Here is a 15,767-nt window from a genome sequence, read left to right as displayed (position 1 = left end):
CCTTTGCATGCAGCCAATGTGGTTCAGTACTAGTGTTGGGTTTCAAGAATTTTTCGTTGAGATTCGTTCATATGAATCTTCAGTGTGTGAGTGATTCGAATCTCGAGTCGAATCTTCAAATATTCATGAATCTCAAAAGATTCACGAATTTCTAAAGAATCTTCAGAGGTTTGTGAATCTTTAAAGAATCAAGAATCTCTAAATATTTATGAATTTCTTAAGATCCATGAATCCATAAGATTCATAAATCCATTAAATTCATATACCTTCAGGAATTCATGATTCATGGCATGACCACTTATGTTGTCACACCAAGAAGAATAATAAAAAGCTCAAGCTTTACGATTTTTTGGAGACTTATGAATCCCTTGAGCTTTATGAATCCCTAGAGATTCGTTAATCTTTCGAGATTTATGAATCTTTCGAGATGCATGCAGTTTTGGAGATTCACGAATCTTTCGAGATTCATGAGTGTTTGAGATTGATGCTCGAGATTGAGATCCAATGAATCATTTCATAGAATCAGATTTACCCAACACTAGTTCAGACAGGTGTACTGTAAAGGAATTGTTTTAACATTGCAAATTGCCCACCCCCTCCCCCATCCGGTCATTAGACGACTAGAACGATCTGCCATACCAGCCCTTCACCCCTTTATGACGCTGGGAAGGTCATCAAGATCTCGCATCAAGTGTTTGTGCGCATCATTCCAACTCTCAGCAAAAAAAAAGAAAAAGAAAAAAAAAAACCTAACGACAGACAGCGTGCATTTTTAGCCTGCGCTAGTTTCCTACTTTTTTTCAATCCTACGCCACAGTGCGTGCGTGCGTGCCTTGCGTACATTGCGTTCTTTCGGCGCATCGAGGCTGCAGGTTGCACGCAGTGTCCGTTCGGCGGTACATTGGTGCAGTTCAAATTTGCTCGCGTGTCAAGCCGGCCGTAAACTCCTCGGGATTATCTAACCTTCCAATTTTTTTTTGTGTCGTCTGTGTGTGCACAAACGGAGGCTTTGTTGTTCCCCCCCAGAGTGTTGAAGGGAGCGAGAAAAAAAAACAATTTAAATAAACAGGATTTGGTGGGTTTTGGTTTGGGTGATTCCGCGCGCAGGTGAAACGTTTGAAAGTGTGTTCTTTTGCCACCCCCCCCCCCCCCCACCCCATTGCTCCTCCAACCCGCGCAAAAGGACGGTATCAATCAGCACCACTTCAAACGATAGCAAGCACGTGCAAACACAGGGCGCTCCAGCGATCAACACACGCTTCTCTGTCAAGAGTGCCAATCAACTTTCGCGCGGTGCGCTTATCTTCCCGAAAAAAAAGAACCAACCGGCTGCATAATGCCCTGCAAAACGTGCGGCCAAGGTAAAGTCTGGTGCGCACCCGCAACCCTCCACACCGCTTTCAATGCACTGTCTATGTTTGCTTTTCCTTCCTTCCTCCTCGTAGACTGCAAATGTTTGCGCATGATGAGCAAGCGTAGCTGCGGCACCCGGTCGTGCGATTCGGGCTGCACCTGCAGCTGCAACACCGCCACGCCGTGCCGGAGCACCGGCGCCCAGCCGGGACCGGACGGGCAGCCGGAGGGAGCGGCCGGGCGGCAGCGGTCGGAAGGTGGCCCGACTGGGTGCTGCTGTGCGACAGCCGACGGTGGCGAGGACGGTGCGAGCGCCGGCTGCGGAGATGCCTGCACGTGCTAGGAAGGGGACGAAGCGTACCGCCGACCAGTGCCGCCGCACTCGCTAGAGAGCAAGTGGACGAATAAAATCGCACGAAAATTGGGCCAACTGTGGGTGTTTCTTTTGTTTCCCCTCTTTTTTGTTTCGTTTTCTCGTTTGTCGGTGGCTTGTTTAAGTGTCTTTTTAGCGTTCGTTCTGCTTCGAGCGCTTAGCGGCACCAATGAGCAGCTTCTAGACAGCTTTGGGGCTGCACATGCGACCCTTCGCAAAGGGATCATATTTCAGCGATAATTCTGATTCTTCTTCACATCTGATCAGTGAATCAGACCATAAAGCCCGTTCAAACCGTCCTTCTTCTATTGGTCCCTCATGGTAAGAAAAGAATCTATCGCGGGTTCCAATATTCGATTTTACGCTAATGTTTTCGGATCGCTTTCATCGCATGTAGCGTTGGAACTGGGACTGTATGAAAAATTGGATCGTCTTAGGTAGTGGTAAGCGAGGTCGGTTTTGGTCGTTTAACTAATTTTGTTCAGCTTTCTAATGCTTTCATGAAGCATAGTTGAATTCGATCGAAAGAAATAGTTTTGTAGATAAAAATAATTAATCATCGATATTAAAAGGGCGTTTTTTTCTTAAATTTTGTCTTAATTAATCGTAAAAGATATAAAGCAATACAGGCAATCGGGACTGTTCTGTCTGAATCATAAAAGCATAACAAATTAAACAGCCAATATTGTTACACAAAATATCGCTGCCTGTATTCTCATAATTAGTAGTTACACAGCATCAAAGTTCCAGTGGGCCTTTTAAAGAGCGCTTAAGCAGTCTCGTTATGTGACAGTGACGCAACATGATTTGTTTTGTGTACATGTGTGTGTACAATTCAAAATCCCAAAATGTTCATGAATTAGACACGATGTTCTATCACAATCACATAACCGTTACCTTTGCATCACTCCAATCATCCACAATGTACGATATGGATCCGATTTTCTAGCAATCGCTCAGCCCCAAAGCAGCAATATAAGCCTGTTGGTTGTGGCTGATTAAGATTCACGAATGTAAATGAATTTGATAAAATCTGAATCTCGGTGAAAAAGATTCTTGGTTCTCTAAAATATAAAAAAAAAATCTTTATAGATTCATGAATGTACAGTGGAACGTCGATTATCCGGGCAGCTCGGGACCGGGCGGTTACCGGTTAATCGATTTGCACGGATAATGGTCCAAGAAATGTCAAATTCATATAAAAATTAAAAAAATCCACTAATTTTATGATTAATTCACCTTGAATCAATCAATAAATCGTTAGTAGAATATTATTTTAATCAATAACTATAGGTTGAACCACTGTTCATGAATAAATTTCGAAAACACCACTAGACACTACAGAGCTGCACAAAAGCTGGTTGCTCTCTTGACTATCGCAGCAAATGTTCGCTGGACGTTTGAACAGCTGTCACATCCCAATTGACATTTTCGAGCACGAATAACCGTGAATTCGAGCAAATTCCCTTAAACTGGAGCCTTAAACTTGACTTAAACTGCACCAGTTTAAGGGAATTTAGAAAAAGTCCTGTAAAATCAACTGGGATGCAACTTTTTCGTTGCTTTCTTCCAAATTCGATCGGAAATGATGTTTCCTATCGTTATAGTGGGTCATGTTGCCATTTTACACTTAAATAATATCGATTTTTTTATAAAATAACGTCACACAAAATTCGATTTTATTTTTCATGAAAAAACAAAGCTACGAATCTAAAATGAGCTCGACGGCATAGTTCATCGATAGAAGAAAGTCTAATTTACGAACACGCCAAATCTTAGAGCTTTCAACACACTTGATCACACACAAATCCACAATTTCAGGCGTATCGAGTACTAATCGAGCAGATATGGAAAAGCATTATCGAGCAAATGTCACTTGGGATTTGTAAGCACGGTTAAGCCGCCCACCGGTTAATCCGCCCCCGGATAATCGACGTTCAACTGTATATAGGTTCATGAATCCATGAAGATTGAATGATGAATCTTTGGAGATTCTGAAATCTGTTTAGATTCATGAATTTGTTTGAAGATTCTTGAATCTATAGAGGTTCACGAGTCTTTTGGTAATAAAAAATAAAAATTGGCAAGAAATTGATGGTTTTTTTTGAATATATGGGCCGATAACCGTTATACACGCATTTATAAAGATTCCAAAACTACCCAATCTTGAATATCTATGTTGTGTACGGTTTTTAAAATATAATTATTACATTATCGAACACACACACACACACAGAGAGAGAGAGAGAGAAAGAGAGAGAGAGGGAAAGAGAGAGAGAGAGAGAGAGAGAGAGACATGAACACACACACACACATACAAACAAACACACACAATGCATATACAAATCGTGTGGATCGCGTCGTCGTACTGGGAATGTTAATTTTAAGCTGCCACGGCCAAACACTCTTCGTACTCGTAGCCGGAGATGGAAACGCACTGTTTACAGCCATGCCCATATTGATGTGAAGAAAACTTCAACTTCAAACGCATGAGCAGCGTTATCGGAATGTAAACATAAACCACAGCGAAGGGTGCGCGCTCTCGGGCCTCTCTCTCTCTCTCTCTCTCTCGCTCTGTCTCCTTCTTTTCATTCTAGCAATGCCTATATCCAACTGTCAGTTGTCGGAGCTGCCGCTTATCTGCCGTTCGGCGGGAACCGTTATCAGTGAACGCGTCCGGCAGGATAGCAGTGTGTCCTTTGCTGGCATACGGTCCGCTGTTCGCATGAGACCGGCGAATCGATAAACACCACCTAAAGATAAGCCCGATCGATTGAGCACTTGCAAGCAGCCCGCGGGGGGTGGAGGGAATAGTTTTTGTTAAAACGCACGTTTTCAAGTGCCTCACTCATCGCGCGCTGTATCTCAGTTCAGTGTTGTTCGACGATGGTTGCGTTGCTAGAGTAAGAATCGGCGTAGATTTCGCTGTGCGGCCGGCTTTCTGTCTCATTGCTTAATCGGTTTGCGCATTTGCATTCTCTCTTTCTTTCTCTCTCTCTCTCTCTCTCTGTTGCCCGTCAGTCGCAAGATGCAGCTGAAGCATGTGCTACTGTTCGGCGCAGTGGTGCTGCTGTGCTGCCTCTACCTAGTGTACGAGAAGTGTCTGCTGGCGACGATCAACTCGTACCAGGTGCTGGACGATCACAACCGGGCGCGGGCGGCCCGGATCGAGCAGGAGGTCGGGGGCGACCGGCGCACGCGCTACATCCTGCTCTACACCAGCTTCTTCAGCGAGCGGTGGTGGGGCCTGCTGGCGGAAACGCTCGGGCCGGACTACTTCGCGTACCAGCACTGCCCGGCGACCGACTGCGTGCTGACCAGCAACCGGCAGCTGCTGCGAGCGGTGGCCGACTACGATGCGGTCGTGTTTCACGTCGCGACCGGTTGGGACGGTCCGCTGCCGGCGGTGCGCAGCCCCCACCAGCTGTACGTGGCGGCGCTGATGGAGTCGCCGGCGCACACCAAGCACAGCCTCGCGCTGGACGGCAGCTACTTCAACTGGACGATGACGTACCGGCTCGACTCGGACGTGCTGTTCAACTACCGGAACGTGGTCGACCTGGAGAGCGGGGAGGTGATCGGCCCGGCGGTGCGGCCGAGCTGGCGCAACGGGTTCTACGAGTACGGTAACGCTAGCCTGGTGGAGCTGGTGCAGCGCAAGCGGAAGGCGGCGGCCCAGTTCGTGTCGCACTGTGGCGCCCTGTCCGGGCGGGACCGGCTCGTGCAGGCCCTCCAGTCGGCCGGGCTGGAGGTGGACGTTTACGGCAGTTGCGGTACGCTCAAGTAAGTAAGGGAGAGGGTGGTTTCGGGGTTTGGCTCATCCGGTGACGTCATCCCATGCCATGTTTTTTTCGTTGCCACCACAGCTGCCCCCGGGGAAAACCCGAATGCAGCCAGATGCTCGACACGGTCTACTGGTTCTACCTGTCGTTCGAGAACTCGCTCTGCGTCGACTACGTCACCGAGAAGCTGTACAACGCGCTGGAGCACCACATCGTGCCGGTAGTGTTCGGGGGCGCCGACTACAACCGCTTCATGCCGCCCGGCTCGTACATCGACGCGCAAGCGTTCCGGACGGCGACCGAGCTGGTCGAGCATCTGCGCTACCTGATGGACAATCCGGCCGAGTACGTGCGGTACTTCTGGTGGAAGCAGCACTACGCGCTGGGGGACACCAACCAGTACTGCGACCTCTGCCAGCGGCTGCACAGCGTGAGCGCCCGGGAGCGCGTCCAGTACTACCGGGACATTAAGGCGTGGTGGTACGACGATGCGTGCACGGCCAGGTCGAAGATCGAATTCTGAATCGAATGTTCAGGTGAGTGCAGGCCTGTTTCGGAAGCGCATGTGCCACAGTGGTTAAGCGTTAATCGTGGTTTTTTTTCGAAAATGAATTACAAAGGAGTTTCGCAGTGCGACAAGTTTATAGCCCAGTATTGAAAGATCCTCCTTTTACGAGCTTCATTAGAAATGAATATGAACTAAGGTGCCTCGCGAGGTGATTAAGGTGCGTCTCTACATTAGCGAATGTAGTTATTGAATTGTAACCGTTGCGTAAGAACTAACGTGAACAGATGAACTCATACAGGACATTTGCGTACGAAAAAAAGGATATGAAGTTTTTCAGTCTTTACACCGATGTAAACGTTTATGTACTTATCGTTTTTGTTTTTTATAAATATATTTACACTTGAATAAGAGAGTTCAAAAGGTAGTGTAGTGTAGAAGTTCATTGACATTCATCCTTCCTTCCGATCATTACTAGTGATGCGCGTTGCGTTTCGAACCTGCCAGGTGCGATCGGACCGCAATCCTTATTTTTAACCCAAGCAGGTTCAAACTGAACCTGTTGCTCCCACCGTTCTTTGCGATCCGACTTCAACCAGCTGCTATCAACGATCTTATCGGTCCGATCTGAACCGGCGTACTCTGTGATCTGTGCTGGGCCGGTTGCGCTCACATCGCAAAGAGCAATCCGGCTTAGAACGCTCGACATTCTACTCTCTTTGATTTGATGACCCGGCTTGCTGTAAACAAATCATCCAGGTGCAATATGAACCTGATTCTCTCAGCGTTCTTTTCGATCCGGGCTGCAACGCTCGGTGATCCGCTCTCTTTCATACGATGGACCGTTTTGCTAACCTCGTCAACCTCACCAACCTCGCTAACTTCGCCAATCAACCTCGCACACCTCACAACCAACCTTGCCAACCAACCTCGCTAACCAACCTCGCCAACCTCAGTTACTAAACTCGCTAGACTCACTTTCCAAACTCGCTAATCTCGCCAACCTCACTTTCCAAACTCGCTAAACTCAATTTCCAAACTCGCTAAACTCACTTTCCAAGCTCAATTAACTCACTTTCCAAACTCGCTAACTTACTTTCCAAACTCGCTAAACTCACTTTCCAAACTCGCTAAACTCACTTTCCAAACTCGCTAAACTCACTTTCCAAACTCAGTAAACTCTCTCAACTCACTTTCGAAACTCACTAAACTCACTTTTCAAACTCACTAAACTCACTTTCCAAACTCACTAAACTCACTTTCCAAGCTCAATTAACTCACTTTCCAATCTCGCTAAACTCACTTTTCAAACTCACTAAACTAACTTTCCAAACTCACTAAACTCACTTTCCAAACTCACTAAACTCACTTTCCAAACTCGCTAAACTCACTTTCCAAACTCACTAAACTCACTTTCCAAGCTCAATTAGCTCACTTTCCAAACTCACTAAACTCGCTAAACTCACTTTCAAAACTCAGTAAACTCTCTCAACTCACTATCGAAACTCACTAAACTCACTTTTCAAACTCACTAAACTCACTTTCCAAACTCACTAAACTCACTTTCCATGCTCAATTAACTCACTTTCCAATCTCGCTAAACTCACTTTCCAAACTAGCTAAACTCACTTTCCAAACTCGCTAAACTCACTTTCCAAACTCACTAAACTCACTTTCCAAACTCACTAAACTCACTTTCCAAGCTCAATTAGCTCACTTTCCAAACTCACTAAACTCGCTAAACTCACTTTCCAAATTCGGTAACTTCACTTTTCAAACTCGCTAAACTCACTTTCGAAACTTGCTAAAATCACTTTCGAAACTTGCTAAACTCACTTTCCAAACTCGCTATAATCGATAATAAAAATCCAGTCGTACGCGCTTGTGTGTAAACTTTAGTCGACTCTTAAGCTTGAAATCAATTTAAATCACTTACTAGGGACTAGCCATAAATAACGTATCGCAAAAAAAAACTATAAAAAAAAATACATGAACTTTTTTTATGTAGGATGTATGCAGAGACGGATTAAGCGCTAAGCAAATTAAGCGGCCTCGTGGGCCCCGTGGTCTCGAGTGGCCCCAGAAATCGAATCCACCACCCGCTCACAGGTAAAATCGTTACTCAATGCTTCTCTGGTTGAGAACATTTCATGCAATTCCTTGCCAGACGCTTCAACCAAGCCTACATTCGTGTGACCGCTTAGGGCCTCCACTCATCTTAATCTGCCTCTGGATGTAGCCACACGGGGTTGTTTGTTAAAAATGTGTTTTTCAACTGAATGTTGAGTCTTTTAGGATGCTTTATTCTTAACATAAATTTTACTACAATGAGTGAATAGTCCACAATAGAGATGTGGACAAAAGTGGAAGAAAGAGTAGATAGGTTGAGTATGGATTCGAATTAGCACGAAGAGTTTAATTGAATCTTTCAATAATTCACTCTTCTTGGATTAAACTCGCCCACTCTCTGTCGCGGCTAATACACCAGTATCAGTGAGAAAGCCGGCACAGAGAATGAGATTTTTTTGGTAATGGATCATAAATGGATCATAATGGAGTGAGTTAAAGATTTAAATCTGTATGGTAACTATTAAACTTTGATTCGAAACTCTGAAAAGATTGAGTTATCTTATCTCTCGTCCACAATGCATGAAGGAAACACTTAGTGATTTTGTTGATGCAGGAAGTAAATTCATCAAGAAGCTGTAGAATCTCATCTCGTTGCCGAAAGACGCAGGGCGTACAATTGAATTTTCAACTTTAAAGTTCTGGATCACTCGAAAAAGTTTTGTTGAATTTATTGTTTAGATGGCATCAACTGTAGATTTTAAGAGGCCAATTTGTTCCAAGTCTCTATAAAAATAAAGTAAAAAAATCAGCTTTTTCTCTCTCTCTCTCTCTCTCTCTCTCTCTCTCTCTCTCTCTCTCTCTCTTGTTTTCTCTTTTTTGTGTTTCTCTCTCTCCCTATCTAACTCTTATTTTAAACTTTATATCTCTACGAGTGTTACGTCATTCATGGATAGTAATCCATTTGCTTACGAAGATGCATCAAGAGCTGGCGAAGCAAGGGATAATAAATTACCAGTGTTCCTACTTTCTGTTTCTGCGGTTAAAAAAACAGGCTTTGCATAATTAATAGTGCTCAGAACGATACATTTAATTATAACTACCAAATCAAGCTTGCTGACATTTCATGCTGATAATTGCTGATATCTAATTGACACACAACTGGATAACAGAGAGCGCCCGGGGCAGGCAAAATGTTTTCAATTTGGTGCCTTGCGTTGCTGCTCTGGTTGTGCTTTCTCGCTTGCCCAGGATGTACTGTAATTCACTTGCTTGATTGCAAACCGTTCGGCAAAGCTCACTAAGAAGGCAACCCTGTACAAACCTTGGTTCGGCTTGTCCATAAAAGGCTCGGACTGCCCTGAGCTGCGGGCTACAGGTACTTTGCCGACCCCGAGTTCGGTTGGTGCGTCCGTTCGCCTGGCTGTGGTAGTAGCGGATGTACACGCGTTACTCGACACACACACACACACACACACGTGTGCGCGGTGAAAAATTGCATGTTATGCAATCCGCACGACAACGCACGGAAAGACACCCTCCCCACCGAAAACGCAGCCTGAAAGGCGAAGTGCGCCCGAAGTGGCGTCCGGAGTGCGCCGACGCACACAGTCCAAGCAGCGGACATGCGAGGTTTGTCCCACATTAGCGGGCGAAATCGATACCCCCGACAGTGCCTGCCAGTGCTCTCCGATGTTGCTGTGATGCTTGAAACAGGTATGCTTTCCCCCCCCCCAGCTTTGGTTAGTAATCGAAAAAAGCCCCAGAGACGGTCATCTGAACTTTTCCAAACCACTTAAAAGCTTTGCTTGGGTATATGCCAACGAGTGGGTGGGAGTGGGGGAAGGAGAGTGAGGGTGCGATGAAAACATTTCGTCACATTCGACGTCATCAGGCCGCTGGCAGCACGACCACCCTGACATACCGTGTGCACTGTATCTGCGCCTGCGCCTGGAACCGTTCCGGTCGCTCTAGCTTTCTCTATCTCTCTCTCTTCCTGTTTTCCAGCGATTGTGCGTGAAAACTCACTGGAAACGGGAGCAGAAAGAAGACAGCACACACAGCAAAAAAAAACACACACACACACTCCACACATGAACGGACTGGCCCTGGCGTGCTGACAACCTGCGACGGTCAGTACTCACCCGAAAGGCTTCCCGTGCTGTGCGTTGTGCCGTGTCAGTGAAAAGCAAGGTGATTTTAACCCCCAACCCCAGTGTTCTAGCGTTAGCAGTACGCAGAGAAGTTACACAGGGAAAAGCCTGAGTTTTTTTTCCCTTGCTCAGGGATCAACCAAGTGAACTCTGCGGCATACAAGGACTTTTGTGAAGCGAAAACCCATGCATCCGATTAAGTAAACGCGCCGTCAAACAGTCTTCAATCCACCTCTTTCTACTCCTTTTTTTTGCGCGAGTATTGGCCGTTTTCTGGTGAAGGAAAATTCGCTTTTCCACACACACACACATACACAGTCACAGATATATGTGCGCGCGCACACACACACACAGCTACAAACACAGGCACAGGTGCGAAGGTACCCGTTTCGGGCTTTTCGGAAGGGTGACTTCGCTGGGACGCTGCGCTGACTGCTGTCCACTCCCAAAGGGAGCTGCCCCTATTCCCCTGCTCGAGCAGACGAGCAGATCAAGCGAACGTTCTTTCTTCCCAGTACGCAGTTGGGGCCGTGTGTGTGTGTGTGTCTGCCTCAGAGTCTCGGACTAGCTCAGGCTGTAACTCGCAAGAAAGAAAGAAAAACCCCCCCTGATTGCTCTGTGCAGTTCTTTTTTTTTGCAGTGACTAATGCCCGTTTGCTATCCGTTGCAGTTTCGGTTCGGTTGAAGGTTTCAGGTGATTACAGGAGACAGTGCTAGTGCCGTGTGACAGTGTGGCGATATTCGGGGGTAGAGCATTGGACAGATTCGTTGTCACGTTTAGAGTACGGTAACTTCTTCGTAGCAAGAAAAAAAAAACCCACACATACTCACATACAAATACTGAACCCTCAGTCATCAGGACCCGGTCACGACAAAGGCGTTCCTATGCTATACCGTGCAAGGGGAGACGTAAGTAGCAGCAGCAGCTTGACACCTTGACACACCAAAAAAGCATAACAAAAAAAAAAAGTCTTGGGAGATCTTTTCTGGGATGAAGTATTCTTGCGAGAGCACTTTTCAATATAAGGGAGCTACACGGAGGAAGGAGTGGGAGGGCATGGAGAGTAAAGCAAGTCATGTTCGCTACTCGTGCCTGAGGGTATGTTTGTGTGTGTGACTCGTTACGTGTCCTTTTTTCGTTAAAACAAGATATTTTTGTATGAAAATCTTCCGCCAGTACCTCCAATTCAGAGCCTTCGCACTCTGAAGCTGAATCCAGAAGATTCGCAGAGCCTCTGTTCCCTGGTGTCGGAGCTGGCGTGAAACAATTGTGTCAAACTTTCCGGCCCGCAATCGATATTTTACTGCTGCAGCAGTCTCTGAGCAGCACCCCCCCCCCCCTCCATGCACTCCTCCAGTTTGAGTGTGAAAAAAAAAACACTTCAGCAGAAGACGTGCATATCACGTGAGAATTCCCGCAAGAGTTTGGGAGAGCAGCTATGCAAGGGTGGAAAACCGGGAGTACTGACAGAGTGTTTGCAGCGTTTGCGCGAATTGGCGAAGATGTTGGGATTGGAGAGGGCAAAGCTGCTGGAAAGCCTCCCTCCATCGCCCCACAGGACCCGTGGCCTGCCTATCAAATCCAAAAAACGGAACCAATCAACCACGTTCGGGAAAGGTCTGCACACAAGACCTTGGAGAACCTAAAGGGAAGAAAAATCCCCATGCAAGATCTTCGTGTGGACGTCAAAGGCTTGCCGAGATGTCATGTTGTTCGTGCTCGTGGTACTAGATCCCCACATCCCAATGACTGTCCAGTGAGCAGCTCCGGTGATGGAAAGGGCATTACGTCTTCCCAAGTGGTTGAGGTTTTTGTTTTCTAATGAGTTCCTTATCTAGGCCTCATTCTACCCATTCGGGAAAAAGACTTGGCAGCAAAGAGGACATCTTTTGTGATGTAAAGTTCTTCTATCTCAGAACTCGAATTACACCACGATGTCAGGCTCGGAACCCTGCATGTCCAGAATCCATACTCGTACGCTCTATCTCCCTCTCGCACACTCTCGCTTTTCTCTTCACACAGACACAATTGCAGCCTCAGACGCACACTTACAGTGCCCGTCGATAGACAAACAACATGTACGCACGCGTGTTCTTCCTCTTCCGTTCGTTCGATACGGCTGAATACCGTTTGCTGAACTTCTACTCCATTTCTTCTTCCTCTTCCTCTGGCACGAGGTAGAATCTTTGCCGAGGAGGTCCTCTCTGAAGAGGGGGGGGGGGGGGGGAGGTTTTTCACGCTGACAGCACCTCGGAACGCAGCATATTCTCGCTCGTCGTTCTGGTGGCGTCATCACGGGCGGGAGCTTCGGCGTCGGCAAAAATCCTGCAAAACTGCAATCCCACGAAAACAGGCGGAAGTGAGTGGTATCAATGGAGTAGTAAGACGTTTCTTCTTGTCTATTCCAACTACTCGTGTTGTGTGAATTTGGGTGCAAATCAAGGCTAAACCCCGGAACCGTAGGAAACTCTCCTAAAGTGTTGTTGTTGGTAGAATTACCGGTGACCTTGAACCGGGGTGCCGTGGGCGCAACGGGGCACCAGTGGTTTTCTGCGGTGGATTATGTAATTGGGGGTGTTTCTGTTTTTTCTCGGGTTGGCACGAACCGAAAAAAAAGTGAGGCCCACTCAAACGTAGATGCCCAAGATGCCAAACAGGGAAACTTCCGGATATTGAGCTTGAGATGGGGGAGTTGTTTTTTCGTTTTATTGCTCCCAAAATTACGCCTCAAATTAAGAACTCACTCGATTGGCTATTGGTTTCCCTGGCCGAGCTCCTGCTAACAATGTTTTTTCTTCTTCTCTTCTCTATCTTACCATCCTCTCCTCTCTCTCACCTCTCCCCGGTGGTTGCAGACGCTTCGATGTCTCGGTAGTTTAGATAATGCTTAAGCTACCCAAAGGACTGAAGAAGAAAAAGAAAGGCAAAAAGTCGAAGAAAGACCAGGAACTCTTTACCGAGGAGGAGCTCGAGCAGTACCGGCGGGAGCACCAGAACCAGTCGGCGCTCAACTCGGCGGCACCATCGGACAGTGAGGACCAGCCGAGCGGCGGCGGCGGCGGCGGCGGCGTTGGTGGTAGCGGCGGTGGCGGCGGCACCAGCAGTGGCAGCGGCGTAGCGCCGACCGACAAGCCCGACACCGACGAGGAATGGTCGAAGTTTGCGGCGCTCACCAGTGGCATTGACTCGGTGCTCAAGAAGACGCAGGGCGACCTCGACCGGATCAAGAGCACCTCCTTCTTCCAGAAGGTCCCGACCCGGGTCGAGCAGGAGGCGAAGGAGCGCGAGGAGCGCGAGCGGCGCGAGCAGGAGGAGCGCGAGCGGGCGGCCGAGGAGGCGCGGGCCCGCGAGGAGCAGCGAGCGGCCGAGGAGCTCATCAACGCTGTCGTCGAGCTCTCGGAGTCGGAGCCGAACTCGGAGGCGGAGGCGGAGCAGGACATCTTCGACACCGGGTACATCGATGCGATCGCGAGCGGCGAGCTGCCGATCGCGTACGTACCGGAGTCGCCCGAGCTAGAGTCGTACGAGGGTGAGGCGGACCCGTTCGACACCTCGTACGCGGAGCGCGTGATCAAGGGGCCGGAGGTTTCCAAGCGCGGCAAGAAGCTCGTCAGCATCGGCTCGGCCGTTGAGGTGCTGACTGGGCGCGTGGAGAGCGTAGCCGGTGGTTCCACCAAGGGTAATCGACCGCGGCGTGGCATTCAGAATTTGCTGCTCGCGAGCTTCGACGAGAGCGAGCAGCAGCAGCAGGGACGGAGCGAAGGAGAGCCGAGCGTCGGTGGAGAGGGCAGGCAGTCCGAGCAGCATTCGGTTGCAGCCGAGCCGCAGTGTTTTAGCTTGCTGGATGACTTTACCGATCTGCCAGCGGACGTGCCGATCGATTTGAGCGTTTCGCTACACCTGACACTACAGAAGCAGCAGCAGGAAGAGGTAGCATCGGCACCGGAGGGCAACGGAGCAGCTCCGGAGCTCGATCTAGACGAGTTTGACGAGCTCAAGAAGCGCACACCGGTCCTAGCGGGAGGTGACGACTTTGAGCTACTGATTGGGGACGCTGGTAAGTTGCAGAAAGCCTTTTGGGCTGGAAAGAGTGCTCTTGCCCTCACACACCTCTTTGCACTCTTCTTTGGACAGGTTCAAAGGCAGCAGCGAGCTCCGACCTACCGGTCGTCGATCTAGACGAGTTCGAGCCGGCCGCAGTAGACGACCCGTTCGATACCGGGTTCGTGGAGCGCATCCTACCGGCGACTGCCGTCGAGGACGACGAGTTTGACCCACGGGCGGAAGAGCCACCGCTCCCCGAGGACGACTTTGACTTTGATCCGCGAGCGGCCGAGCGTGAGTGCAAGCGTCCCAGCACTCCGGACCTCTTCTCGGTCGATCAGCCGCACGGTTCGCTGCCGGTCCGGCCGGACCCGCCGGCCAAGGACCTACTGTCCGGCAGCAGCACAGACCTAGCCGGTATCGCCCACGCGCCCCTTGAGTGTACGGCTGGGGGTAGTGGGGCAGCACCAGCCGCGACCGTCGATCCGTTCGACACCTCGGACGTCGAGTTTATCGTAGCGCCGGGCCGCACCGAGCTCAAGTTCCTGGAGCAGGAGCTCCTGACCGACGGGCGGCCGGCAGGGCTGAGCCACTCGCTCAGCGATCCGGACTTTGATCCGCGCGCGGACAGTGCGGAGGAGCAGCACACGGCCGAGGAGGAGCATCGCACGGAGGAAGACTTCCAGTCGCTCGCGCAGCGCAAGTCCTCCCTCAGCCTGCACATCGCGAACGGAGCTGCCCTCACTGGTGGTGGTGGTGGTGCGAATCGCAGCAAGTCGGTCGTGTTTGCCGTGCCGACGCCCGACCTGCTCAAGCTCGACGGGGAGCAGTCGCTCGCGAAGAAGCCACTCACGCCGTACTACAACCGGGAGCCGTCGCTGCCGGACGCGGACGTCGACCCGTTCGACACCTCGTTCGTGCCGTCGGTCGCGCCCACCCAGCTCGAGCTCAGCCTGCTCGAGCGGGAGCTGAACGGAGCGTCACTCAACCGGAGCTTGTCCGATCCGGAGTTTGATCCGCGCGCCAGTCCACCCGCCGCTGCAGCGGCCGCTACGTCCGGAGCTGATCTGCTCGGCGTGAGCGAGGGCGAACTACATCTTCAGAAGGTGCTGACGCCTGCGCGCGGCAGTGCGGCAGCGGTCGAGGCCGACCCGTTCGACACGTCCATTGCGGTGAACCTGCAGCCGGGCCGGGCGGAGCTGAAGCTGCTCGAGGACGAGCTGATCCCGCCTGTCGCTGCGGAGTGTGCCGGTGCCGTGCCCGACATCCTCTCGGACGGTGCGCCCGAGGCGAGCTCGGTCTTCGTGAAGGTGCTGACGCCGCAGGCCAGCAGCGGTTCGCTCGATCTTGCCGGCGGTGCGGAGCAGGAGGAGATCGACCCGTTCGATACGTCGTTCGTGCCGAGCCTGGGACCGGGCCGGGCGGAAATTAAGCTGCTCGAGAGCGAGCTGATCGACCAGCACTAGAAGGTAGAAGCGGCAGTAGCAGT

At 49.8% G+C, this 15,767-nt stretch overlaps 3 protein-coding genes across 12 annotated transcripts; all 3 read left to right on the top strand.

The window, feature by feature from the left end:
* The first annotated feature begins 735 nt into the window (after positions 1–735).
* Positions 736–1,783, top strand: LOC1271889 (keratin-associated protein 5-1). The gene is made up of 2 exons (XM_310744.3): positions 736–1,361; positions 1,446–1,783. Exons 1-2 carry the CDS (start codon positions 1,337–1,339, stop codon positions 1,694–1,696), a joined length of 276 nt encoding a protein of 91 aa, XP_310744.3. The 5' UTR covers positions 736–1,336; the 3' UTR covers positions 1,697–1,783.
* Positions 1,784–4,327: 2,544 nt separating this feature from the next.
* On the top strand, positions 4,328–6,436 carry LOC1271890 (alpha-(1,3)-fucosyltransferase C). Its single transcript, XM_310745.6, has 3 exons — positions 4,328–4,629; positions 4,748–5,509; positions 5,593–6,436. The coding sequence occupies exons 1-3, from the start codon at positions 4,613–4,615 to the stop codon at positions 6,029–6,031; spliced, it is 1,218 nt and encodes a 405-aa protein (XP_310745.6). The 5' UTR covers positions 4,328–4,612; the 3' UTR covers positions 6,032–6,436.
* A 3,723-nt stretch (positions 6,437–10,159) lies between these two features.
* LOC1271891 (protein stoned-A) lies at positions 10,160–15,744 on the top strand. Of its 10 annotated transcripts, none has more exons than XM_061640633.1 (5): positions 10,163–10,273; positions 10,904–11,015; positions 11,086–11,142; positions 13,090–14,291; positions 14,369–15,744. In XM_061640633.1, exons 4-5 carry the CDS (start codon positions 13,118–13,120, stop codon positions 15,742–15,744), a joined length of 2,550 nt encoding a protein of 849 aa, XP_061496617.1. In that variant the 5' UTR covers positions 10,163–10,273; positions 10,904–11,015; positions 11,086–11,142; positions 13,090–13,117. The 10 variants fall into 10 exon arrangements, with proteins under 10 accessions (XP_061496678.1, XP_061496617.1, XP_061496628.1 ...); XM_061640644.1 differs by having other exon boundaries at positions 10,904–11,020; XM_061640655.1 differs by having other exon boundaries at positions 10,171–10,273; positions 10,858–11,015.
* Positions 15,745–15,767: the final 23 nt, after the last annotated feature.

Source organism: Anopheles gambiae, chromosome X (genome assembly GCF_943734735.2).
Source record: "Anopheles gambiae chromosome X, idAnoGambNW_F1_1, whole genome shotgun sequence".
Taxonomy (NCBI): Eukaryota; Metazoa; Arthropoda; class Insecta; order Diptera; family Culicidae; genus Anopheles; species Anopheles gambiae.
This window is presented reverse-complemented; position numbering and strand designations above follow the sequence as displayed.

Bases quoted from the DNA above. Each gene is read 5' to 3' on its own strand.
- LOC1271889 (XM_310744.3), top strand. From the start codon at position 1,337: ATGCCCTGCAAAACGTGCGGCCAAG. The intron at 1,362-1,445 runs GTAAAGTCTGGT...TCCTCCTCGTAG, and splicing joins CTGCAAAACGTGCGGCCAAG to ACTGCAAATGTTTGCGCATG.
- LOC1271890 (XM_310745.6), top strand. The intron at 5,510-5,592 runs GTAAGTAAGGGA...TTGCCACCACAG, and splicing joins GGCAGTTGCGGTACGCTCAA to CTGCCCCCGGGGAAAACCCG.
- LOC1271891 (XM_061640694.1), top strand. From the start codon at position 13,118: ATGCTTAAGCTACCCAAAGGACTGAAGAAGAAAAAGAAAGGCAAAAAG. The intron at 14,292-14,368 runs GTAAGTTGCAGA...TTCTTTGGACAG, and splicing joins GCTACTGATTGGGGACGCTG to GTTCAAAGGCAGCAGCGAGC.